Raw genomic sequence first — 26,776 nt, forward strand, 5'->3', positions numbered from 1 at the left:
CACCCCTAGACAAGGCATCCCTTCAGCTACAGCTCCTGTCCCTCAGCCAGCAGCTGTGCTGACTTCAGACATAAGGACCTGCATTATAACTAGCCATAGGCAGCAGGAAACAAAGTGTACATCTCATGCAGAAGCTGAAAGGCCCATTGTAATTAGCCGCCCTCAGCCCTGTACGGTGAACATGACAAAAACAAAACCCACAGTTTTCTTTTGCTCGTAAACCCTAAAAATGCTGCTCGCTATTTGCCATAGCCTGTCCACCCAACACTTTCTCTACCCATCACAGAAGCCACAGCACTTGCCATTGGCTGTAGGGAAGGTTAATTCCCATAATAATCACATTTTATGGACAATGCCTGCAGGACATAAAGAATATCACCATGGTTTAGTTGCAAAGAGACGTGTTACTCCTTGGGCTGAACCCGCTTGCTGCCCAGTGGCACACCACAAACAGTGACTGCCCACCGAGTGCAAACAGGATCCAAGCACCAGGAAAACCATCTACCCCATTCCAGCTAACACTTCTGCAAAGAGCATGTCAGTGCTCAAGCGTGATGAACAGTTTGCTTCAGTTCATGGGTGAAGGTGGATGCTCTCCCAGCAGAGCTCAGCAAACACCTGATGGAGCCTGGGAAGAAGTGGGATGGGGGGAAAGTGGAGTTTTCATGTTTGCCTTTGTTTTAAACATGCAAACCCATTTTAATTGACAATAAAAATTAATTTCCCCCAGGTCAAGGCCCCTGACAGTAATTGCTGCTCTTTATCTCAACCCACGAGCTTTTTCACCTCATTTTCTGCCCCCATCCTGTTGAGGAGGAGAGTTAGAGCAGCTAGTGGGTGTCTGGCTGCAGTCCAACCTTAACCCACCACAATACCTCACCAAGCAAGGTGGGTTCTCTTTAAAAGACAAAAGTTAAAGCTTGAAGAACAACTTGCAGAAAATAGCTTTACTAAACCATGACAATTACAGCTCTTCCTGCATCTCAGTAACAATGAGAAGCACGCCACAGGACTGAAAAACTGGAAATCTAAGCTCTAGTTGTTGCTCTTCAGAAACAAAGACCTAGTTACACATTGTTATTTTCCTGTTGTTTCCCAGTTACAGGGAAAGAAAGAATCAGCCCCTAAGTTGGTGTCTCAATACATCATGCAACACTGAAACCCTGTCGGGATGAGAAGCAAGCGTGTTTCCAGCAGATGAAAGTCATCAGCATGGCACAACAAGCAGCAGGACATCACTGGGGGCATTTTTCCTTCATGTTTTTTAAAATCATTTTCTTTTAGTCACTATTCTGAGCTTCTCTTTGGGAAGCTTCAAATGCTGTTCCTCTTCTCCCTTGACACTTCTCAGTACTGACGTGGATGTCTACATACAGGTCTGCTGCTATTCAAAGGTGCAGAGGACTTGCCCTGTTACTGTACCAAGAAAGGTACACACTGGCCCTCCGGCAGCCTTTCAGAGATTCCCTTCAAGCCAAAGTCTGTGGTTTGGCCAATACCCCAGCATCGTGTAACACTCCCAAGTAACTCTGGTCTACTGGTAATGATGTGCCAAACTATGCCTGCACAAAGCTGAAGAGAGAAGTGGAAAGAGGTAGCAGCTATTTCACATCCTTATTTTCAGGAATAAAGAACAAGAACCTGAAAACAACTTTTCAGCAGCTCTTCCTGCTGAGGTTCTACACGAGAGAGCGAATAGCATCCATTGTTTAACACCATAGGTTGCAATCCCATGAAGTTATGGTGTTTTTTCACTCTCTGTTATTGATTTGGACGATTAAAGGGCTGAGACAAATCTGAAACCATAGAAAACTTAAGAAGTGTTTGGCACTTTGCCGAAGTTACCAGCAAAAATACCCATCCCTGCTATCCTCTGACCATCTTGTGTTTGAATGTAGGTGCTCCCTGGAGGCTGAAGGCATGTAAAGCTCCATCTAGTATAAGTTCCATGCAGACTCCAGGAAAAACACATTTCACCTCACATCAATTCATAGAATAATTCATCTTTTTAGAACATAGAGTCTCACTGCTGGGCATCTTGACTGCAAAATTCCACTTTGGTTTATGTGATTTTTCAGGCCTTAAAATGCTATGTATCACTTTAAAACACACATACACAACATGTACTTCAAAGCTACTTCTTATATATTGGCGCAAACCAAATGTTGATTTCAATTCAGCCAAAACCCTAACTTTTCTGGGAAGGAGAGCGGGGAATACACCACTATACATTGTTAACAATTAGAAGCAAAACACTTCTGAAAGGGTTCTGTATTCCACATCCATCTGTTCCCAAACAGCCAACCTTGCTTTCAGTTTCTTTGTGGTAGTTCCTAGTTGCCTTTTATTAAGGGAAAAAACAACCTAGAGAAAATGTTGGATTCAGATGTAGACATCAAAGCACCAAAACACACTTGAAAGCAAATCTCCCATGGTTGTTTCAGAAATCATAATGCTGGGTGAGTCACAAAGACCTGAATACAACTGAATTACCCAGGTTCCTTCAAAAACTTCACTGTCATTTTAGGGATCACCATAAAACTGAATTTTAAGTCTTTTTTCCACCTTCAGTAAACTAAGGCATTATGAATTATACAGGTGAACAGCATGGAAAGCGTTTTAAAAGGCCATTTAAACATTAAAAATAAGACAATTCCAGCAATCCTTGCCTGGGAACCAGATCATTATGTAGCATGGAAAGCCAGCTTCTGTGCTCCCACACTTGTGTTCACAGGCACTTATCTAAGTCACTGGGCCTGCAAACATGCAGAAAGCATCCATGCGATAGCTGCAGACACCAAGAAGATAGAGATGATAAAAAAGACATAGGGAAATCAGCTGGCTGCTTGGTGAGGAGAAAGGATGCTATAAAGGGAGAGGAAAAACAAAAAACCAAACTAAAGCAAATTGCTTTTCTTCTTCTTGAACCATAGAAAATAAATAATAAAGATAAATATTCAAGCAAACCTGAAATAAAGATTTTGAGTCTATGCTGCAAGCAGTCATCCAAGATTATTGATCATGTTAAGGCACTGTGCAATATGAGCCCCAGTAAAACTTCCTCAACTTCAATGCAAGAGCAGCAGGAGGAGGAGGCTGCCACCCTTGCTTCAGTAAGGAATATTTAGGCATCAACATGCAGAAGCACATCCCATTCAGAATAAGGCTGGAAAAGAAAGTTGCCAACTGGAGAGCTGAAGAAACCTGATTTGAGTTCTGAGGTCTTTCCTAGGTTGGCTGAGTGAGGAGGGACACATCCCATCATCTCTATGTGATTACAACTGCATCCCCACTTAAAACTGGAGAAGAGGAACAGTTTCCTTTTCTCCACACTTTGATCCATGCACCCAAACTGAACCATCTTGGATGCAGGGACCATCTCTCTAATTGTTACAGCATGCTTCCCATAACAGGGCAGAGCCCTCCCAGCACCGATGGGAAGAAGTGCCAGACACTCCTGGAAGTCCCTGAACAGCTTGCTATTGCTATTGATTGTATTGATAGTGTATAAAGCATGGCACTGTGAAATCTCTACTGAGTGGAGCAGACTATTTGCGTTGCAGTATGTATCTACAAAGAGACGGAGAGTCTAGTGGTTGCTCCAAGGTGACCTGGAGACAGGGCTCTTGGGGTTCTAGTCCTGGTTTTGCTGCAGTTATAATGAAACCTTGTAAATCAAAATCAGTGGCCCATTTTTCTATGCAATAGAAAAAATTATAGCTTCTGAACTTCACTGGAGCACTTAAAGGAGTCACTACACCAATGTTATCACATGTTTATTTAAACTTCCTTGGATGATGCTTAAAATACTTGCTTTGCAGCTTCATCTGGTGTTGATCAGAAGACAAAACTACACTAATGCATCCAAGCTGCAACCTTACCCACTATATAGTATGCCATTGTTTAATCTTGCTACCGTGAAGGAATAACTAGAGATGAAGGAGAGTACAAGTAAGGATTATTATACACAGAGGAGAAATTCTTCTTGATAGATTGCAGAATAACTCTTTTGAAGCAATAAATTTACAGTGCTGTAGCAGAACAGAAGCTGGCTTTTGGTCCTCTACAATATCCTGAAGTATGGGAAAAGAAAGCACATGCAACCTGAGACACCCTTTTCTGGGAAACAGGGAATATCTGCTCTCCCTTGCAGAGAAGGAGAGGGATCACAGTTCAACTGAGCCCTCTCTGGGACAGGGTCTACATTAGGCTTTAAACAACCACACTGCACAAAGTTCCTAAGCAAGAACAACACGGACCTTCAGAGCAATGTATTCTCTGATCTAACTCCCCTTAAACCTCAGCTGCTTTAATACTGCAGGCCATTAAAACTCAGAGAGCTAGTTGTCACAAAGGCACACAGTAAATGCTAAAGGGATTTTGGAAGCAAAGGCTGGCCAAAAGAACTGAGACATTGGTTTTATGATGGATCATAACATTTAAAACAGGCAGCTCTTTCTTTCAGGACTTACAAATATCACTTGGCCCTTACAGAGAAAAGGAAGGACTGCCAAACTTTCTGCTAGAAGATAATAAAGATATTAAACACTAAAATCAATTAGTCCACACTCATATGCATCATTTTGCCTTTAAATGCATTTAACACTGAAGGCATCAGATCGTAAGTTTGATTTACGCTGGAAATGCCACATAGCACATAATGTCAGAGATAAACTTGCTGTTATCTCTACACCATTTCATCTATTAGTAGTAGATAAAAGACAACTTGGCACCAATGTATAGATGCCAGTTACTTACAAGCCTTTGTGTTACCCAAACTCCAACCTACACACAGATCAGGATTTGTTTCTGCTACTGGATATCAAGTTTTTATGTTAATGAGTCAATGCCACACTCTAACCCAAGCCCCACAGAAGTCTGAAGGCATCAGAACTGGGACCTGATTTCTCCTCCACATTGCAGCCAGAGACCAGAAAAGCATCAAAAGGCTTCTTAGAGAAGAAATATGAATGTAGTCAGAAGAGCTAGTTTAGAATAACTTTCAGCACAACTCAGCTGCAAAACAGACAATATTCTCTAATGCGAAAGGCATACCAGAAAAAACTTTCCAGAAATAACATTGCCAGCAAAGATATATTAAGGGAAAAGTAACAGTAAGCAATACCCAGCCAATGCTTGGCAATCTTCATCCCTACTAAAACATTTATTTTCACTCAGTTTTTTCATCCCCTTAAATACCCAAGTGACAGATAAATTATGAGCATTACAGCTAATTTATTGCTCAGCATTGCTGAAGAAGGAAAGGGGAAAAAAATGAGTATTTTAAAGCTGATCCTTATTCTAGGAAAATAAATACATTAATAAAACAATACTACATTCAATGGGGAAAACTGTTCTTGCCGTTAAGTCACTGGACTGAAGCATCTGAAACTGGAATTCTTTGCTCTGCCATCTCTACTCTGCCCATACCCAAACCATTTGGGCTCTGCTGCTGTTAACCATGCAACAGCTTTATCAATAGCTTCAGTAACACAATCAAGCTCTTAATCTCTGCCTCAGTTTCCCCACCTACAACAGTTCTTCCATCCAGTCTACTCAGATTGCAAATACTCAGGGCAAATGTTATCATGCAGCCCCAAGCACAACAGAAAGCTTTGAAGTGTTGCAGTACTCCTACATTAACATTGTCTTTAATGACATCCTCCAGGTGAGCCTCTCCAGTGACCTCAAGGAGGGTTTGACGGGGTCTCTACAACTGCTTTCTGTGACAGAACAGTGCTGTATGTGCCACATTTAACATAGGTTAGGAAGGACTCATGCACCAAAGCAACTTAAAAATCCAGGAGCCAAATTCTGCTCTTAATCCCCCAGTTTCCTGGTGCCTACCTCACAGGACCCCTATTTCTGTTTGCTCCTGCAGGAACCCTTTGATGATTAACTTCTGCATTTATCTTTGATACTTTTTTCCTGAATATGGAATTTCATTAAGATCCCAAATCCAGCAGCAATAAAACTGAACAGAAGGAGCTTGTCTCAGAGATCACACACTCACACACAGCCTCACCTGGACTCACACAGTACTATGTTTACTGCAGATAGGTTGAGGGCTTTTGCAAGCTGCATTCAAACACTGCTGCACAGGCAAAGCTCTAGCCAGGAAGTTAAGTGTGGCTCAAGAGTTTTCATTCAGCAAAACAAGAAACAATTTGGCATTCATTTCCCACGCAAACACCAATGCACCCTCCTTGGGAGGGACCAATTATTTTCCTTTCCATCTCCTGCTCAGGCCCATCATCCTCTATCACTTGATAAAACACATGAATAGCTGCATTCAAAGCTGCAGCAAACAGAGACATCTCAGTAAAGCTCTGTAAAAACAGCTATCCGGAGTACCCCAGATAACTGCTTCGCAACACGCTTCCCATATGCATGCCCTTTATCTAAAGAAGCCATGACTTTGGCAGATGTTGGATGCTTGCAACTAGGTCAGGTTGAACCGGAGCGAGTCGAGGCTAAAAGGCTGGGGAGAGAGAATTAAATTGCTCTCCTGTTCCAAAAACTGTGGCTGTCAAACCGAGAGCTCTTCGCCTTCTGCTGAAACAATGATTTCACCACTGGCTAAGCAAAGGCTTTGACTGGCAGGGTGATGAAATACCTCGGTGATAAACCGTCAGGAGCTCCTGGAACGTTATGACCGGTTAAAACACTCCAAAATATAATGCACGTAGGAATTCAGGGGTGGAGGTGAGGGGACAGGGAGCCAAGTGCTGCCAAGGTATGTGAATCAGCCTTATCGAAACCCTCATCGCTGCACGGCCGGCATGACTGATCACACTGCTGCATTTGCCTGAAAGGCACAAGGCTCCAGCTGGAACCTCTGTTTTCCAACCTCTCCCTCCTGGTGCCAGCTGCACCAGTAACGCTTGGCTCTTTAACCCACGGATCCTACGCTGCAGGAGAGCAACTGGGGGTGGAAATCATCTGGGCTTTAAAAAGTTGCAGCGAAAGCCCTGAGTAACTTCTGCAGCAGGAATGCCTGCAAACTACAAGCAGCATTTTCCCCTCTGCCACTGCAGTTGCTGGGAAATTCAAGTTTCCAAAAGCATGCCGGAGTAATTAGATGGAGCCAAATAAATGCATACACAAAACCTTACAAGAGTATGCAAATAATAGGGTGTATTCAGCAGCCCCAGAAATTAAGGCAGCAGCGCGGGCTTGCATTTGCATAAACTATGCAAGATATGGCACCGAGTCATTTTGGAACACAAGCACTTTGCAAACAGCAAGCACAGGAATTGACAAATATTTTGGAATGTGACATTGACAAAATACTCCCTAAAAACTTCACATGAAGAACCTCAGAGACACCGTCCCAGTTAGCCATAGCCATCCACTGCTGGCATCCTGGGGTATTTCTGCTGCTGAGCTCTGTGGGAAAAGAATAGGACGTTATAGATTTTTATCAGCATTTATTATTTATAAAGGCCTGTTGGCAAGCACCGTGTTTTATGAACAAATAAAAGTGAATGATTGTTGCTTCAAAACCACATAATGAATGAATGTATGCTTTGTACATACATTCAAGTGGGTGCTGCTAGTTTATTGCATGGTGAACATGGAAAAAAAGGAGTTTTAACGTCTCTAAAAAGGAGTGACAATATCCTCTCCGAGATGCACTGACATGAAAGCTGAGCCCAATCAAAAACGAGCTCTGCAATCACTCCTAAGAAGCCAAGCCCCTGCCTTGTTTCCTTAACAAGCTGAGTTCTTGCCCTCATGGTCTCCCTGTGCAGAACAAGGCAGACAAAAACCGAGGAAACCAACTTGCTGCCGTATAAGGCAAAAAAAAAGGTTTCTCTTCCTGAGCTCCAAGTAACGAGGGAAAGTCACACATGTGGCCACGCAAAGCAGAACTACAAATACAGCACTTGCTCGCTGCCGACAGGCTAAAATTAGTACTTTATTCAACTGCCCAGCACTATGGGCTGTGCCTGTCCTCCGCAGCATCTCCCTATTTGTCTGTCTTCCCAGTTGCTCTCTGCTTTGTCTCACCAGCTAATTTGTCCATCGGGGAGCAGCCAGGCACACCACCCGAGAGCAACAGCCCCTGCTCGTCCCAGGAGCCCCAGTAAATGAATATCCACTTGCAGCTACACCTGGGCAACTCTGCAATGTCTCCACTGATTTCATCCCAAGACAGCACCTGAGAGCAGCACTTGTCCCCACGGGACACTCCAGAACCAATTAGGTCCTCCATGCTTCCCACTGCGCATCTTTCCCACTCCTGCTCTGGCTCCCCAATGACACCTGTAAGCACAGCGCTCGTCCATATTCGCTCTAAGCACAGATTTACCCTCCAAAGATAATTCCACATTTGCATCTGTTCATTGTATGAAGGGCTGCACATATTTGCAATGACAGCAAATAAATTATGCAGGGAACAGAGGAACACTTGCCCAGTGCAGCTGGGCCAATGTTCATGCATGCTGGAGACTGGTTTGAGCTTCGTTCCCACTCACCACCAGTTGCCTGTTACTGGTTGTGGGTCCATGGGGCCATGATGGCATGCTGGTCAGGATATAGCCCTGAAGAAGGATAGAGGGTAGAGACAGCAGCATCTCAGTCAGGGTAACCTCTTGGAAGAGGTAGGTACAACTCCAGGATTCCCAAAGCAGCTGTGTTTTCCAGCTGGTGGGACTGGGTTGCATGAGACAATCTAAAGGAGTGAGAAGGACTGAACCAGCTACTCCAGTACAAAACACAGCACAAGAGCTGGGAAAAGCAGGAAAAGAAACGTTAAACTGGTGAGGAGAGAACAAAAAGGAGTTGGAGGAAAATCCCATACTAGGGACTACCAGTGCTGATCCTACGCTCAGACACAGCAGCACGGTGAGCCAACATACAGTCAGTCCTCCAGCACATCCATACATTTCCAGCATACTGGTGCCCACTGGTGACATCACCTCCGTGGGCTCTTCCTTGGCCATTACTGTGATGGAGGATTATCCCACGCTCATTCATGCTGACAGTTCATTTTGCCAGTAGCTCATCAGAAGCAATATATTTACTTCCTAAGGTGTTACATAGAAGCAGCATGTCCCTATCTGGCTCCTACCAATGGGTGCCTACCTATCCTCACATAGGGTACAGAACTGCTGAATATATCTCAACAGATGTGATGCAGTTTGCTTTGGAATTACAGACATGTTCCAAACTAAACTTACTTGCTTTATTATATGGAGATGACTGCTAATTTCCATTTCATATTAAGAGGGAATATTAACCACGGTTAGATTAGCCACATACCTTGAAAAATTATAGATCACGTTCAGTACAAATTTGCATAAGTAGTTTGAGCATGTGAGAGAGGAGCAGTGCTTAATACCGAATACGAGTACCAAATGCGGAGATCTTACAGTATAATATATTACGTGTATGGCCTCAAAAAGCCTCGGAGATTATGAATACATTTCTTTTCCATGGAAACTATAATTCTCAAATCCAGCAAGCTATTTTGAGAAATTTAAATCAACTATACCCTTACATCTGCTGAGAGAAGAACATTTCATTTTCACAAGCTGCCTCTCCCAGTGCATACTCAAAGGCACAAGCGTTGCCGTCTGGACATCTTTCCAACTCTTCTACTACAGTTCTGCCCCTGACACCAGATCTCACTCTGCAGATTCAGCGCAAAGTCTTATCTTGGCTGTTCTGTACCTAACACCAAGACTTGCAGGGCTGCTGTGCATAACACCTCTGCATCGCTTGAGGAGGACAGGGAAAAGTAGTAACGCGGGATGCACGAAGTGAATGCCCCGCTGGATTTCCTGGGGTTTTATTCCGTACAAAGTAGAAACGCTGGCATCCGACCCGAGTTAGCGGCCAGCTCCGAAGCCAGAGGCGGTGACAAGCGAACCCTCAAGCAACCGCCGGCACCACGGCTTGGGGACGAAGGGAGCCACCGGCTGCAAACAGGGGGGACCCAGGGTTGACCCCCCCGGCACTGCTGAGTCATTTAAGCCCTGAAACTGTTGTAAATCCCGCCCGGGGGGTGCTGCCCTCCGCACTGCCCCGGCTGCGAGGGAACTTCCCCTCCGCTAGTGCCGGCGGACCCCGCTGCACGGCCCCCCCACGGCCGGTACCCACTCACCAGGTAGGCTCCCACCGTGCCCTGGGCTAGCATCAGGGCGCACTCGGACACCAGGAAGAGCTGGATGCTGGAGAAGCAGGAGACCTTCCTCCGCCGCCTCCGCTGCCTCGGCGCGCCGGCCCCCGGGAGCTCACCGCCACCGCCGCCCGCAGAGCCCTGCTTCCCCGGCATCCTCCCGGGCACCACCGCGGGATGGCGGCCCCGCGGCTGCTCCGCGCCTTCCTCCTCCTCCTCCTCCTCCTGCTGCTGCTGCTGCTGCTGCCCGGGGTGCCAATCACAGCGGCAGCCCGCGGCGCCTGCCTCTCCGCCCGCGGGCTGCTGCCATGGCCAGCTCGCCGCCGCCTCCCTCTCCGCCTCCTCCTCCCGTCTCTCCTCCCCTCGCCCCGCCGCGCTCCGTCTCTCCACCGGCCCCGCGCAGGCCGGATCCGCGCCCCCGCTGCCGAGGGGCGGGGGAACGAGCGGGGCTGGCGCCGGCGGAGGCTCCGCGGCGGCGGGCGGGGCGGCCGCGGTTCTGCCGCCGCATCCCTCCCGCAGCCCTCGGAGCCCGGCGGGCGCAGGGACCCGCACGGGGATGGAAGTTGTGAACGCAGGGAAAGGGCCCGCATCGCCCCCCGGGGGTCCTCAGCCCGAGTGTCAGCGAATCACAGAATCAGGCAGGTTGGAAAAGACCTTTAAGATCATCAGGTCCAGCCTTTGCTTGAACACTGCCAAGTCCACCGCTAAACCATGTCTCTAAGGGTCTCATTTACAGTGTTTTTTAACACTTCCATGGGCTGATTCCACCATTGCCCCCCACAGCCTCTTCTGACACCTACCCACCGTTGCAGCGAAGAAATTGTTCCTAATATCCAATCTAAACCTCTCCTAGCACAGCTTGAGGCTGTTTCCTCTTGTCCTATCACTTGCTGCTTAGGAGAAGAGACCAACCATCTCCTGACTCCATCCTCCTTTCAAGTAGTTGTAGAGAGGGATAAGCTCCCTATCCAGACTAAACACACCAATTCCCTCAGCTGCTCCTCATCAGACTTGTTCTCCAGACCCATCACTAGCTCTGTTTCCCTTCTGTGGTCCCACTCCACCAACTCAGTATCTCTTGTAGTCACCCTCCCACAAATGCCCCTCTGAAAGGGTGAGAGGCAGCTGTGCACAAATCACACATTCAAAGGGAATTAACACCAATAGATAACTGGGTAACCACTGCTACACAGGCAACCTTTTGCTCTCAGACCCTTGCTTCGTGTCCTCAGCCACGTGTCTTTCTGATGGTGCCTTCTCTTGTCACCCCACCTCGAGTTCTAATTTCAAGAGATACCTTCTGTTAAAAAAGCACTGAACATCACTTCTACTATTACAGATCGCGTTCCTTATGGACGTAACAGCAAAACCTGATCCGCTTTGCTCTTCAAGAGCACTTTTCCAGTTCATTTCAGGATTCACACTGGGGGCTGCTGACTTGCTTCCTTGTGTATAGTGAAGTGGAAATTTAAGCACTCGATCCATTTGGTATGGGGACATCAGTGGCCTTTGAGAAGAGTTTTCTGTGGAAACACAGGTTACATTCCTCAAAAATACCTCAATATTTGGATCTTGATTTTCATTTTCCAAGGTGGTTTGAAACTTCCAAGCAGCTCCCAACGTGCCTTTGAAGTGGAATCTCAGAACACTCAAGGTATGAGTCAGTCATCACCACTAACACCAGCAAATCAAAAGAACTGACATTTTAGATAACCTCTTGTCTTTCTCTCCCAACACTCTCTTTGAGTTTCTTCTCCCCAGATACTGTCATTATTTGGGGGCTTTTTATTTTGGCCTTTTTTATTGTGAGTACCTTTCAGAAATAAGCTGAAAGTTAATCTCAAGCAGAGTCTCCACCCAGGTTGATGGGTCTTTAGCAAGTTCTGCCCCAGCAGACCATTGAGGGAAAGAAACATCAGAGATCTGGCACACTCAGCTGTTGCCCTTTGCTCATCAGCTGCCAACAGCTCCCTCCCATGCTGAACTCTGGCTTTTCTAGCAGGTCTGGGCCCTATCAACAGGTATCAATAATCCCATCTACCCCAGGGCCACAGACTCCAACACTGATGGCCCAAGGCAGCATCATCAGACACTTAGTGAGGACAACAGTCTGGTGTTTGTAGCTGAATAGTCTTGTTTTTAATGAGATATGTATCAGTATCCCAGACATTGTGTACCTCTCAAGAAGCACTGGGAGGCCTCAAATGCCAAAGTTTTTTGCATGAGGTCATGAAAAACTGGCTCATCCCTACAGGGTTCTGCCAGTTCCTGAGGCATTTGTTTCCCATCCAGGAAAAACTGGTTCTTCCACTTAAAGAAACCCTAAAAAGCTCATTTTCTTTAAATCTCTTTTAGACTATGAAAGTGCTCATCTCCTTCCTAACATGTTTATTTAGGGACCTCTGCTATACAAGTTCTGAAGGTAGAAAGCTAGAAAGATCTCTATCCCTAGATGAATAAATTCACAGGCTAATTTGATTAGCGTGGCTAGACAGATGCTTTGCTCCAGGTGGGTGCGTAGTACGTTATAAACAGGATGAATAGTCTAGGAGACTTTTCAGTAGGAGAAAAGAGTGTGTCTCAAGATACCTGAGTATATAGAATTATGGCAGGAGTAGTCATAAATTCTCTAAAATATATGTATATTATATATATATAAATAAAGTATATAGGCAGCTTTTGCCTGCTCTAGGTTAGGTGCTAGAGGCAGCAAAGCTCTGAAAACTCATACAAATCATCAAGTGTGTATCTGGAGACCCAAATAAAATTCTACACGTGCTATTCTCATTACCAGTATTCCAGTTGATGCTTGAATATGTATATAATATATTCAAATGCTATCATGCATCTTGATCATGTCTTAGACATCCTGTTGGAAGAGTTTGTCAAGGCTGAGGAAGCAGATATAATGCTTGTCTGTCACAAGGAAAACAGCTGCTAGAATATTTGACTCTAATACTAATTATCTGAAACATCTGGCTGGTTAGTTTATTGCAGCAGAATACAATTGTCAGTCACATGTCTATCCAGAAGAAACAGAATGCCTGGAGATTTCCCACTTCTTTATGTTACATACCTGCCCTTACTGCCTTTAGTACAATTTCTCCTGGATTGCTCTGCTGAAAGAAAGAAGGAGGGTTGTGCATCTCCACTCAAGTACGTCAGTAGACCTGAGTTTGCTTTCTGCCACCTCTCAGCATACCACATCCCTGAGATATCTCAGTAGAGTGCTTCAGGGATGGGCAAGTGACCTGTTCAGGCTTAATTACTGTTATACCCACACAGTTTTTCTGGTCTAAATTGACCCAGCTTTAACTACTAATGTGTGGGATACTAATGTTCATGGATTATCATTAGCCCAGAATGAAAAGAGACTTTGCAGTTAGAACAGTCCCTTTTCCTCAGGGCTCAGTAGTTCTGCCAATGCAATTCTCAGTTAATTCCACCCCTTCTAAGCATTACTTTTTCCCCTACAGAAACTTGTGTTAAATTTCTTGCAGATGCCTTCTCAGAGTTTTATAAGCACTTGAGCATTCATAGCGGGGAGGCAGCGTGCTGCTATTGATAAGATTGGACATGATAATCTTTAACAAGTCAGCTCCTCTGAGACAGCCTCCTTAACATCTTATCTGCCGGACATCTCCTTGCTTAGTACCTGTGGGCTTGTGTCAACATTCTTCTTTGGGCCACCTCAGCAGCTGGAGTTTTATCTGTCTCCATCCCAAAACATTTTTCTGCTTGAATTCATTTTTTTCTTCTGTTTGTGGCTAAACTTACTGAGAATCAGCTATATAGTCAGGTGTTTTGATACAGGCATAACTTTCTTCATCCGCATCTAGAATCAGTGCCTATGGTAGATAGGGTTCATGGCTAGCACAGAACTAAGGGAGAGCTATGAAGGGTGAGGACCTTAGATCACTTGACTGATCTCTTACATATCAAGGAGCAAAAGTATAAACTTCAAAAGAAGATCTAAGCTTAACCATCATCTGTGTGGCTACAGGAGGAAGGACAGCAGAGGATAATTTTCTTTAAGCAGAGCTGTGGAAACCTTTTCCATGAAATGTGCTAAAGCAAGCAGCTGATCTGTGTCATTAGGCATCTCTATAGTTGCCATTGGAATCAAATTCCCAAACCTTTCAGACATATTTTACAGTCCATGGAGCTAATGTGTGCCTCATCCAGCACAATTTCACTGGAGAAGTGGTACCTGCCTTTCCTAAGGATGCAGCAGAGAAAAACAAGGACATGTGCTAAGAGAAGATGATGTTCTCACAGGAGACATATTGGTCCTGTGGTGTATATTAAAAACAACAAAAACAGTGCTGCAAAGGTAACTATTATCTTCTTGCTGCTCTGGATATTTTCTTCAGGGTGATTGTGTTTTTCACTGCTCTCCTCTACACTGCTGTAGGTCAGGAGCAGCTATTAGAGTCTGACGCTCACCCAAATGTCTGTGTCCTCACCCTTCCCCATGGCTATGGTTTTATGGCAGGTGGTTATGAGTGCAGTGTTAGGGTTTCTCTCCTGCCCTGTGGCCCTGGGTGCCAGCCTAGCTGCAAATCACACTTAATCCGGTATAATTGCAAGAATGACTGAGGAACATCATCTCAAGAGCCAGCTTGGGGGCATGCTTGCTTCAGTGTGCTGGGTTGACGCTTGTTCTGCCCCTTGGTCTGGCAGTGTAGCTGCTTTCATGTGGCTGTGGGGATGTCCTGGTGCCACAGTAGGTGCTGGAAATGAGGTTTGCATTCTGCTGCATTCATGAAGTTAAAAGTCAGGCACAGCTGTCTGTGATATCACTCTCAGACTACACCCATTTGGGTTTCTTTCCAGGACAATGCAGCCATGTTGAGGCCAGCTTTCATTTGCTTTAAGCCACTTGGATGAAAGCAAAGCTCGTGTGCTGCCAAAATGGATTTGCATGTAGCATAAATCATGTCCCCTCGGCACCAGCACACCCCTGGCTGTTGCATTTGTCTGAGAGAACGCTTATGTATTAAGAAAATGAGGAATAACTTCAGATACGTTCAAAGAGCAAGGAAGAAAACATAAATAAATAAGAAATCCCAGGACTGTAGCCAAGAGGGTTTTCCTCAGGATAGCTTTGAAATTCTGTTTGGTGATTCTCTTGTGCAAAACCCTATGGATCAGTCTGTACAGGAGGGAGGTGACAGGAAAGGGGTTTAATCACCCACCAGTGTAGAATGGGGGTGTAAGAGTGCACATGATCCAGGGTACGCAGCAGTAAGGAGGGCTGAGGCAGGGACAGCTTGTGGATGTATCAGCAACTGTCATTTCCAAGATACCATGATGCTAACAGTTTTAATGCAATTTCTTTCTGTAAACACTCCTGATTTTACTGCCTTGCTATTTTGAGTCCTGCTGGAGACTTGGACTCATTAAAAAGGCATTTCCTTCAGACAAGCTGATTAGATAGCTGTTCCTTCCCCCAGATGATGGAAGGCTGGAGAACACCTCACTGAAGCTAAAAATTGCAGAAAATTAAGACACATTAGTGTAACAAGAGGTGCAAGTTCACCTTGAAATCTAACACTATGAAAACAGCTGAAAAAGAGAGGAGAGTCTTAAATGTCCACAGTCTACATTTCATAAACCTGGTTCCTAACCTCTAATTATGGTTCTACCAAACAAACAAGACTCCTATCTGAAGGCAGCCGAGTAACCTCTAACTCCAAGTCCACAAGACATGAAGGCATGAGACACTTTTACAGAACTAAGCACCCAGCAGGATCATGGTCTAAATGGAAATCAGGATGACTTTTGAATTAAAACAACGTGATTTAGCAAACACAGTATAATTGTGGAGTACCTGCAAATATTGACATCAGCCTCACACCTCGTTCAGTAAGAAAGTTAATTTGCAGAATGAGAAAATGAAAAGCAAATTGCTGGACAATAGACTACCACTTTCCTGACTGTTAATCAGCATCTCATAAAGCGATGTTTGTCCAAACTGTAAGTCAATATACAGTGAAAATATTTAATCTCTTTATTGTAACGACAAAACCTTGAAGGTCTAAATCTAGAAGATAATTCTATTTAGTCAATAAAAAATAAAAAAGGGAATGTTTTCTGTTTGCATTTTACAAACTAAAGTGCTTTTCTGAAACAAGTAAGGTACCCATGGTAGGAACAACTTATTACAAATGTTCTGCTTTCCTGTTACTGTCACACTCTGGAGAATATTCTTGGCCAGACTCATCTGTGGCTGATGATGCAGCAGAAGGCAATGTTCCCCAGAGTCAATAAGAATCTGTCTTCCAGGTGGTGGGGTAGTACAAAGATTGATGGTGACATCTTTTGTGTAGGAAGTCACACCAAGTTCTCACATAGTCACTATTGCTAGTGACACATGGACACTTCTACCCAGCTCTGAGCATTAGTTGTAGTGAGTCAAGCCCAGAATTCATGGGATTTAATTTTGACCCCTTACTTTTGGGTTTCCTTGTGTTAGCTGCACACAATTTAGTTCCTTGTATGTGCTTCCACCTCGTAACTTCCTTTAAGAGCAAAATGCAGCAGAGCTTTTATATGACAGTTTGTGAAGTGCTTTGGATCAAGGGGGTTATAAGCACTGGGTAAGCAAGTGGAATTCCAGCCAGACACTGCATAGTTGTGCCCTGGTGCTTCTTGCTAGATAATAACTTGACAGACCCAATGCCTGTAAATCAAACTGCCTCCTTAATAAAGAAACTGTTTACAGAGGTACCCAATGACATCTTGAAATCTTTCCATGAGTGCACAGACATCCCAGGGAGCCTTCTATTCACTGTCCAGGCTATATTCTCTGTGGATCTTGCACTTTTGCATGAGCATTTTCACTCTACCATTCATGCTTGCTTTATTCAACACAGTCATATTTTTTCCTCTGGATGTTGTGTGCAGCATGTACCTGTCTCATGATACTAGTCCTGGGTTTATTGAAATTACTGCTGTGTCTCTTTGCAGAATGGATTCTATTAACTTCTCCAAGCTGGTAAAAACCTGGCTTCGGGCTTTGCTGGATTAGCTGGATCTTCCCAATGGACATGATTTTCCTGTGTGACTTTGTGGTGAATTTGCAGTACTAATGTCTCTATAATATACACTGCAGCTGCTGAAGGAAGACCTGCCATATGCCACTGTGGAGGCTCTTGCTTCTGTCAAGATAAGGTAAGGGTTGAACAGTTTGAAGTTAAATACTGATCAGGTGACAATTGCAATAGTGGCCTATGCTGTTAGTAAGAGAATCAAGACAATTTGCTAAGACAAAGTAGGACCAGTACAGACAGAAGAGGAGCTGCACTGACAATGATGCGGTGTGCAATAGCTTCTCAAAACACAAATAGCTCCCACAAAACAGCCTATTTATTTGTATTGCCTCTATATTTTTTAGCCAGAACTGAATTCTCTTGCCCCTTAAACTGATGCATGATGCTGCTCAATTCAATAGTTTATGCTTCATGGCAGCTAACAGTACTGTTGGATGTTACCTTATATACTTATGTAATTTCAGTTGAGCTACCTTGATGTAAAAGAACACCCTTTTGTCACCAATGCCTTCAGATACCATAAGGTCAGTCATGATCTTTTGGACTGGGCACATATCCATGGGTTGAATAGATAGCTTTTGGTTTCATACTAATAAGCCACAATGTGCCTTTGAAAAATAGCAGCAATCTGAGTATATAGTATTTTGGCAAAAATAAATGTTTTTCTTCTGTTTTGTACTCTGGACTGTAAAAGCCTGTAGTAACTGACTTTCAGCATTCTTGGCAGCCTTTGATCCTCAAAAGGTCTGCACAGAGGCTATGGAAAGCAAGTAGAAACCCTAAGAATGATTGAATTTAACTCATTTTCTTCTGGAGAACACTGATTAACCCTTACACCCTTAATGTATTTTATAAGTTCAGCTTTTAGAATTAACAGGATCTCTAAATTACTCTAGGTCTGTGAAACCATGTGAAACTACACAGGCTATAACAGCTCTTTGTAATAAATAATACCTGAGTGTACTAACTGATATATAAGGCAATGATCATCTGGTATAAACACTTAAGTGTGAAGGGAACCTTTACTAAAGTCACTGCAATAAACTGGCTGAAGACCTTGCTGCAGATTTCCCATAGACCTGTAGACAAGCTGCAGCCAAAAAGCATCTGTGTCTTGATACATCTTTTACATGATTAAGGTCTTAGAAGCATGAACTTCTGCTTACAAAGGATCCTCACAGTGTTTGGTGTGAAGGAGTCCAGTATCTCTGAAGTAATGATAAAAATGCAGGATGAAGGAATGCAGGGGAGAGGGGAGTTGTTGACCTCACTGGAACTTAGATAAGTCAGTGGAAGACAGAGAATACACTTGCTCTCAGACTGACCTCCAATATGAGAACAGGGCTACGCAATGGAAGGTCAGCAAATAAAAACAAGATATTTGATAGCACCTTATAAGGCAGCAAAGTGTTGCTTTACTTCACCTTGGAATAAGCAAGGCCATCAGGGTAAATAATGCCCAGTTCACTTACTGTAAAGCTAACAGAGCCCACATTTTTCGTTGCTGTAACAGAACAACCCTCCTATGAACCCCTCACAGAAAAGGCAGGATGTGGGAGAGGAAGGTGTTATTAAAGGAGCTTTGTGAGCTTGTTATCTTGAGGCTTCTCAAACACAGCCTCATCTGATGCTAATTCGAGAGTGTTTAATGAGCATGGAGGAAATGGAGCAAAATGCAGAGCAGCAACAAGGAGAGGAAAAGTCTGACAGGTTCTTAACGTTCTATCCCTGCTCCACTTTTCATTGCTATTTTAAAAAGAAAATAATTGGGTTACAGGAAGTATCCTGAAAGCTCCTCATGAATGTTTGCTGCTTAGGTAGACCTGCAGGTGAGCCCTCAGTAGTTATTTTTCATTGAGAAAGAGCCATGGTTTCTATCTCCTACATTTCTGTAGTATGAAAAGTTGTCCACAATCCAGGAATGACATTCTGCTAATGTTGAGAGTGAAGCAGTGGAGGTTTGGATGTTCATTGTTATCTCACAGCAGAAAATGGGATGCAGAGTTCAAATGGATTAAAAGATAACTAATTTCTCACTATGCATTTAAATATATCTCTCCCATAGATTAAGAAACCAGTCCAGCTTCTTACATGTATGGTAGAACATCAAGAGATGGGCTTCAATCCCCCACTAAAATCTAATCTCCACCATGAAGAAACCATATGCACTTAGGCAAGAAAATTACAGACAGCAGCTAACCCAAAGAAAGAAATGACCTTAAGACATGGTTTTCAGAGATATTCTCTGGAGTTTAGTGGGATTTGGTGCTATAAAGGCACCACAACCCATATTGCCACCACAGGGATGGGGACTATGTCCCATTTCCTACTCTAGTGCTTATATGATCCTGCAATGTAATTTCTTCTACGGATGTGACTGGGGGCTCTGTGAATAACGACAACTTGTAAATACCATCCAGTATCAACCTTTGCACCTTAGCTTCCTTTCTAACTTTCAGTCTCTTTTCTGAAAACTTCCTAACCATCAATTACCAAGGATATGTTTGGCTGCATAATTAAGATGAAGGACAGCTGTTCAGAAGGTGACTGTTATTTTTATGTATCTATTGTAATATAAAACTTCCTTGCAAATCAATCATAAATGTCCTGTCAGTGATTTATGACCAGTATAAAGAAACTGAAAGAAGGTTTTGAATGCAGATTTTGTTACAAATTACTTCCTTGAATTTTGTCCTAAATACAAGCATTTACTATTATTAATAGTCTATGCACATCACATTGAAGCAAAATGGGGCACAACTCCTTAAGACAACCAGTGTACTTCTTCAAAACTTTCTTGCATAACTTCCTCCATGTAGACACATATTATTAATCTTTTGACAAGGAGAAGGATCTTGATTCTTCCTTCTCTTAGCACTAAATGGAAATGCAATTCTGCAACACAGCATTGACGTTGTACATATGCAAAGGAGGTGAGAATCAAGGTCTATAAAAAAAACTTGGCTTTGATAATATTCAACTTTGTGGACTTACACAGATTGCAGCAGATCTGAACTGATCCATTGTAGACCAAGGTTCTAGAGATAACACCCTCCTGAATACAAAGTCTGAGTCTCTGCTCTCCTCTTAGTGAATGTTCATTTACCACCTGGACAACATGATACAATAATGATCATTCAGGAGGGTGATTTTCACTGCAGTCATTCAGCTGTGTCAGCATGCCTTTTCTTGATCAAGTTGAATGGACTAATGCTGTTCTTTGCTTGTTACCAGACCTGAAAATAGCTTGTTACCAGATCTGATCAAGGTATTTCCAACATATTTTCCTACTGTTGGTTTTTTACATGCAAGATGCTTTCCCCGTAATAAATACACAATTTCTGTGAAATTCAGCTTTTTATGTAACCTTTTACTAAAACAGTGTGTTTTGTTTCCTTGACTTTCTGACAGAATTCTTCTTTCAGTAAGTAAAAATTCTGATGAAGATTTTAATACCTTTTATCTTTTTTATGTCTCTGTTTATCTGGGAAGCTCAATACAAATGTAAAAATATGTCCATTTTAAGCTTCAAAAGGGAAACTGAGACATCACCATTTTTGTCAGATTGCTTTCTCTATCTTGTCTAATTAGCCAGCTGTAAGAGCAGAATGTCTCTTACAGCTCCTTGTGTGTTCTGAATTAGTGTAATACTGCCGACATTACCACGTTTTTCACGTCCTACTGAGCTTTTTGTGGTTTTAGGTTTCCTAATAGAAGCATTAGAGGGGCACATTTACAAGCTTGCGCTGATTTATGACTGCATTTTATTGGAGGGGAGATTAAATTGTGGTGGGTTGGACCTGTTTGGGTTTCCTCGATAACCTCTGATTAGTTTTAATACAGGTAGCCCTCACAGTATATCAAAAGTCTCAGCTGGGCTGCAGCAAAGTAAGGCTGTGACTGGTGGGCGAGATTTCCTCGTATGGTAACTCATTAAACTAAGGAGATTATTTACGATGCTTGCAGTCACCCCAGCTGATGGTGTCATTTGAGGAATCTCAAATGCTCCATATAGAATGAGAAATATTTGATAGTTCACAAGTGACTCATTAAGATCTGAACAAGTTCAAAAGATGCTTTCCTGAGGAAAACTTACTGGGTGATGAATGTGACCATCACTGGGCAAGACTTAGATACTGCCCAATGTTTGCAGAGCATCTGAACCCAGTCTGAAAGAGGAAATTTACAGCAGCAGTTTGGTCAGTCTGTCATCGTTCTGTTATTTAGCATCTGCAATATATTGCATTATACTTCTTTCTCGCATGCATTGGTGTCCATGCTAATAAAGTATCAGTGCTCAGATACACTCCTCGAATTCATTCACTATCCTGCCATTCTTAACCACTCACAACTGTACTGTTGTATTACACTTCAACAGAAAAACAACCCCCAAATCCCTCTGTGTCCCCCACTGAGCCAGCCTGCCTCTCCTGAGCACCTATACAGCCCTGCCAAGGGGATCCTGGCCATTCGCTTTGTGGTATGTGTTTATTGTCACTTGGATGTCTAGTCCATCACTCAGCTGGCAAGCAATCTGAGATGAGCTCTTTACTCATGTTTTCTGTTAAGTGGCTAGTGCACAGGGGAGGCAGAGGGGGATATTAAATAATAATGACAATAATGATACATCTAATAGAGTTCAGTTCCGCTTTAGCACTAAATGGAAAGCTGAAAGCCTCCCTATGGATCTCCTCCATCTCGAGCACCAATGTTTGTAACAGATGCATCAGTTTTTAAATTAATGACTTGCATTATAAATAATACTGATACATGTGTTTAGGAAATCTGTGCCCAACTGGCATGTTTTGATTAGCTGCCAATGATGACACTGTCACGTCTGTAATGTAACTCACTAAATGTATAGATGCGATCTACTCTTTTAGTTGGAGCAAGACAACCTAGATCTGTTAATATGGATTAATATGTAAGCCTTTACCTCCAACTTCATAAGAATATTATGAAATAAAAATAAAACCAGTGAACAAAGGACTTTTAAACGACCTGCAAACAGCAAAGGATTAGTAATAACCAAAACAGGAATGAGGAAACACCGAAGATGGAAACCACTGATCCATTTAAACACAGATTAAACCATTTGTCAGTGCACTGGAAAGAAATATTAAACAGATACAAGCTATTAATTTCAACCTGAGGGTCAGCCTGGGAGTGTGAGTAGCATGTAAGGTTCAGGTTAAACCTTCACAGTGGGGAAGATCTCACCATAAATCACAGCTTCTTACTCTTCTGGGGGATGCTGATACAGCTCATGTAATAACTAGAAAATGCTTTGAACAGATGAAAACGTTATAGAAAGGAAGGACAGACTGGAAGGTGGAAAGAGTTAAAAAATTACAAGGAAAGCTAGCAGTGGCAAAATTAGAATGAAGAAATATTGATCTCCCTTATTTATTTCTCTACAGGGGGAGGGCATTGAGAGGTGAGATTGGTCTCGATGAAAAACACTGTCTGTGCTATTAGGGCTTCTCATGGGAGCAGAAACCTTCCTGCTCATAAGCCAGCATCTTATATTGCAAACTCCCTATGGGCTGGAGTCTCCTGGTCATTTTTTATGTCTGCATGCTGCTAGAGTATTCGAGCATCTTCCATGCTGAGCTTAACAAATACGAAGCTTTTACAAGACTTGAGGATGTTACTGGCTCATCCCTCATTTTGAAGTACAAATTCTCTGCTCAGTGCTTATGGAGGGGAATAAGGATGCTGGGAAAAGCTGTATGAGCAGTTAATGTGAGGAATTTCAGCCTTGATGCCTCTATTCTGGGCACTCCTTCACCTGAAGCAGCATTTACCTCCTCTCAGCTGCCTATCCAGCCAACATTTTGTCCTTGTCTTTAAGAACAATAAATTTAAACTGTACAACAAATCACTACCTTTGTCTGCAGGGGACAGTAAATGCCACTCTACTCATACCTTACTGCTCCTTCAACTATCCCATGGCTTAGTACTAGAAATAATGATGTGAATACCTCTATGTCAGCCTTTTCTGTCATGATTAAGACTGTGCCAGCCATAAAGGTCACCATATGATAGACTACAGACCACAGGTCTCCGCAAGCCGGTGTGACTAACACATTAAACATTGGATTGCAGCTTGGTTAAGTGACTAGTGTAGTGTGAGAAATGAAATCAATTCACTCACCCTGGTGAGCAATGAGTATTCATTGTTGGCTCTGTTCAGATGGCCGAGAGTCTGGAGTGCCATATCTTCATGTTCATAACCTACATGTTGCCTTAAAAAAATAACACTCAGACTCAGTTGCAGCAGCAATGCTAAACACTAACTCCTTCAAGTCTTTGAGTTTATCAACATACTTGATTTACAAAGCAGCAGGCTGCTCCTTGGAGGTCTTGAACCATCCTGCCCCTGCCATGAGAAGCCTGCTCTGCCCGGGCACCGATTCCAGCATCAGTACAACAGTACTGGAGGAGATTTGTGATGCTCTGCCTGGAATAAATACCACCAACAAAACTGTTGTAGCTGTTTCAAGGGGATTGTATTTCTATCCCTCATGAGAGAAATATTCAGGTATAGCTAGATGCATTTTTAATGACATGCACATCATGTGGAACAAAAGCATTTATCCCCCCTCCCCGCCCTTTCTCTTTTCCCAATCTTCCCCATTTTTAACACATGCCTTGCACCAAAACAGACAAATCTATCGCAGGCAGTTTCAGTAATCTCTGTTACTGTGATACCATGTTACGTCTTGTTGAATCAGAATTAAACATAGATATTTACAGAGAGCAGGTTAATGTCTGTCTCAGCATCTATTACTCACTTGTATCCTTCTCTATTTGGTCTTCAAAGGCAGTTCAATTTTTTTTCTTCTACATTTTATTTCAGTTTCAAAGGTGCCTCAGTTGAGCAAACAAATAGGATTTCAGATTGATCTTATCTGTTTACAACAAGTTGATCATGAGTTCAGAAGCATCACTGTTTAAAAAAGCATTGAAGTTGTAGTCAGGAATAGTGGAGTGGTCTTGAAAGCAAAGAGAAGTGCTGAAGCATTTAGCATCTGTGCTCTTTCAGTATTGATTTACCAGGTCAGTCTTAAAGGCAGCTTCTTCCTTAGAAGAATAATATATGCAATACTGTATACAATATATACAATACTTTAAGTCCAGACATGATCTTCAAGCTTGGTCCTGTCTGAAAATAATTAATAATAATAAAATTGTATTTGCATAACCTTTCAATAGAAAAAGTCTCTAATTGCCATAGGTATTGGGGCAAAGAAGCACTCAGAAGCAGCATTGTTAACAATTCACATTGGGACACTGCTTGCTAAAGGGCAATCACTGCTTTTATTAATTGCTTTAAAAATAAGATTTGCAGAAAGCTACATATGAAATAATTATAGGACTCTAATGATTCCTGTTGTAGCTATGGCAGTGTTTCCACTGACTTCAGAGGGAGAAAGTTGGGCCCTCTCTTCTAGCAGCAAATATCAAAGCCACAGCTTGGATGGTTTCAATTCTGTCTAGTTTTGGTTGTAAGGCTGTTGAAAAGGTGAGTGGGGCAAAGAGGTGCTGAAACCACAGATCTTGCTATTGGCTGCTGTGCTGAAAACACATTCATTGCACACACCTCAAAAAGCGCAAGGGAGAAAATTAAGTCTGAGTATGTTTCATTCCTCTGTGCAAGTTTTATCCCTCAGTTACAAGAATCTTTTCTTTTCAGTTGTTTAATAAAAAAGTCACAGAATGTAATTGTTAAAACAAGCAGTGGGAAATGCAACAGCCTGACAAGAAACTACATGTCTTATTTATCTCCACTGAAGTCGCTCCTTCAGGAGGTGCACACTGGTGAGATGTATTGCATTGGAGCGTGTGCCTCTGATGTTTGTCAGAGGTACTTCCCTGTGGCTCTGCAGCAATTTCCTCGCCTCTGTAAGTCCTAAAGGTAAATGCAGACCCAGAGCTGGACTAACCTATGAATCTTAGCAGAGACTTATTCCCCTTGCCTCCCTTGCTATTAATGCTGAGGCAGAAATGAAGCAGGTCTGGAAGAATTGGAGATCTGTGGGTGGCCTCCTGACTGGAGGAAAAATTAAATCAAAGCTGAAGGAATAGTTATCCCTGGGGAAGAGAGTTGGTGCTTATAAGCTTTCTTTGTAGATGCTTGCAAAACTGCCCCAGTGGAATGTATAGTGCACAAGTCCTCAAACAAGCAGCTTTGGCTGGAATAGAGATCAGAACAGATAAGACAAGAAGAAAATAATGTAGCGGGTACATTTATTTCATGGAAGTGGCAGTATAAAATCGGATCCTGCTTAACCAGATTGGAGTTCTTCTGTGCAATGATTTAACAGCATGCTGATGTGCTGATAGCATTTGCCGTCAGCTTAGTGAATGCTGGTACACCATGCTCCAGCCCTACAAAAATTCCCTCATTTTCGCAGATAGCTATCTGAGGGCATCAAGGCTCATCCGAGATGGATGGCTTCTTCTTTTGAAGACCCTAGCTACTATTTTGATCAGCACAGTGTAAAAAACCTGAAGGGAATTTAAATCATATTTAAATTATTTCTTCAATTTTGCTCTCATTACGTATATTGGGAGGAAAGGGAGCGAGCAAATACTGAACAATATTGCAATTATACCTTCAGAGGGTTTGGCTTATGTAGGGCAACTGGGCCAACAGATGGTGAATGCAATTTGATGTACAAAAGTATGAAATAACTGATCTGGACAGAAGGATTAAACTGGGGTGTGCGTACAAATTGAACATAGATCATGAAAAGTATATTGGGCTATTATGAGAAATCACTGAAGCCTGAGCACAGATGCTGCAAAAGACAGCAAATCAAACTGCACTGGCACAGCAATAGAAACAAAGACAAAAGGTGAGAGTTTTATTGTTTTAGTCTTTTGTGAGTGATGCAGGCTGGAAGGAGAGAGCTGCCTTGGGGGAGGGCACTGAAGGATCTGGTCAGGAGCAGAACGTTCATACGGGCTGGACTGATTTGTATGGTAAACTACAAGGCAGTGTGGTTTTAGAGAACCACCTTGAAGGAAAGGCTCCATCAGGGCACCGCATCTCTTACAGCAGCGCTTAATAAGGCAGAGCATCATATTAGTGTTGGCAGAGAGGCCTGGCTGAGACAAAAAGGCCAGTCTGCCTCTTCCAAAGCATAATGCAAGCACAGAATAAGTAAAATGAGGACACGCATTTGAGAGCACTTAATGGGAAGCACCAAATTTTTAGCTGATAATAGCCACTTAATCAAACAGGCCTTATATAAAGTCCTTCTAATCCTAGCTCATCAGCAGAAGCTGTGCATCACCAGGGTGTTCCCAGGACAGAAGTACAATTCAGCTGACAAAGATGACTAAAAGATATAAGGAAATTTGCACAGTGCTTCTAGCTGTGCTGCTCACTCTCTAAGGGAATGTGTACACCAGATATTGGTGCATCAGTGAGGATCACCAAGGAAGTGCTGGTTCCCAAGATGGGCTGGGACACAGCAAACATTGATGTGACTGCACTGCTTTGGGAGTCACACATCTGCATCTGTGCTCTGCACAGTGCATGCATTCTCTGCAGCAGGACAGCCTGCTCTGGATGTGCCTGAGA

General features: G+C 43.2%; 1 protein-coding gene across 1 annotated transcript in view; it reads right to left on the minus strand.

The window, feature by feature from the left end:
• Positions 1-10,288, minus strand: part of SLCO3A1 (solute carrier organic anion transporter family member 3A1) — a 136,234-nt gene extending 125,946 nt beyond the window's left edge. Inside the window, exon 1 of the mRNA XM_034066531.1 lies at positions 10,112-10,288. Within this exon, the coding sequence (XP_033922422.1) occupies positions 10,112-10,282 (171 nt within the window). The 5' untranslated portion in view covers positions 10,283-10,288. The remainder of the gene's footprint in view (positions 1-10,111) is intronic.
• Positions 10,289-26,776: the final 16,488 nt, after the last annotated feature.

This window comes from Melopsittacus undulatus, chromosome 9 (assembly GCF_012275295.1).
Source record: "Melopsittacus undulatus isolate bMelUnd1 chromosome 9, bMelUnd1.mat.Z, whole genome shotgun sequence".
Taxonomy (NCBI): domain Eukaryota; kingdom Metazoa; phylum Chordata; class Aves; order Psittaciformes; family Psittaculidae; genus Melopsittacus; species Melopsittacus undulatus.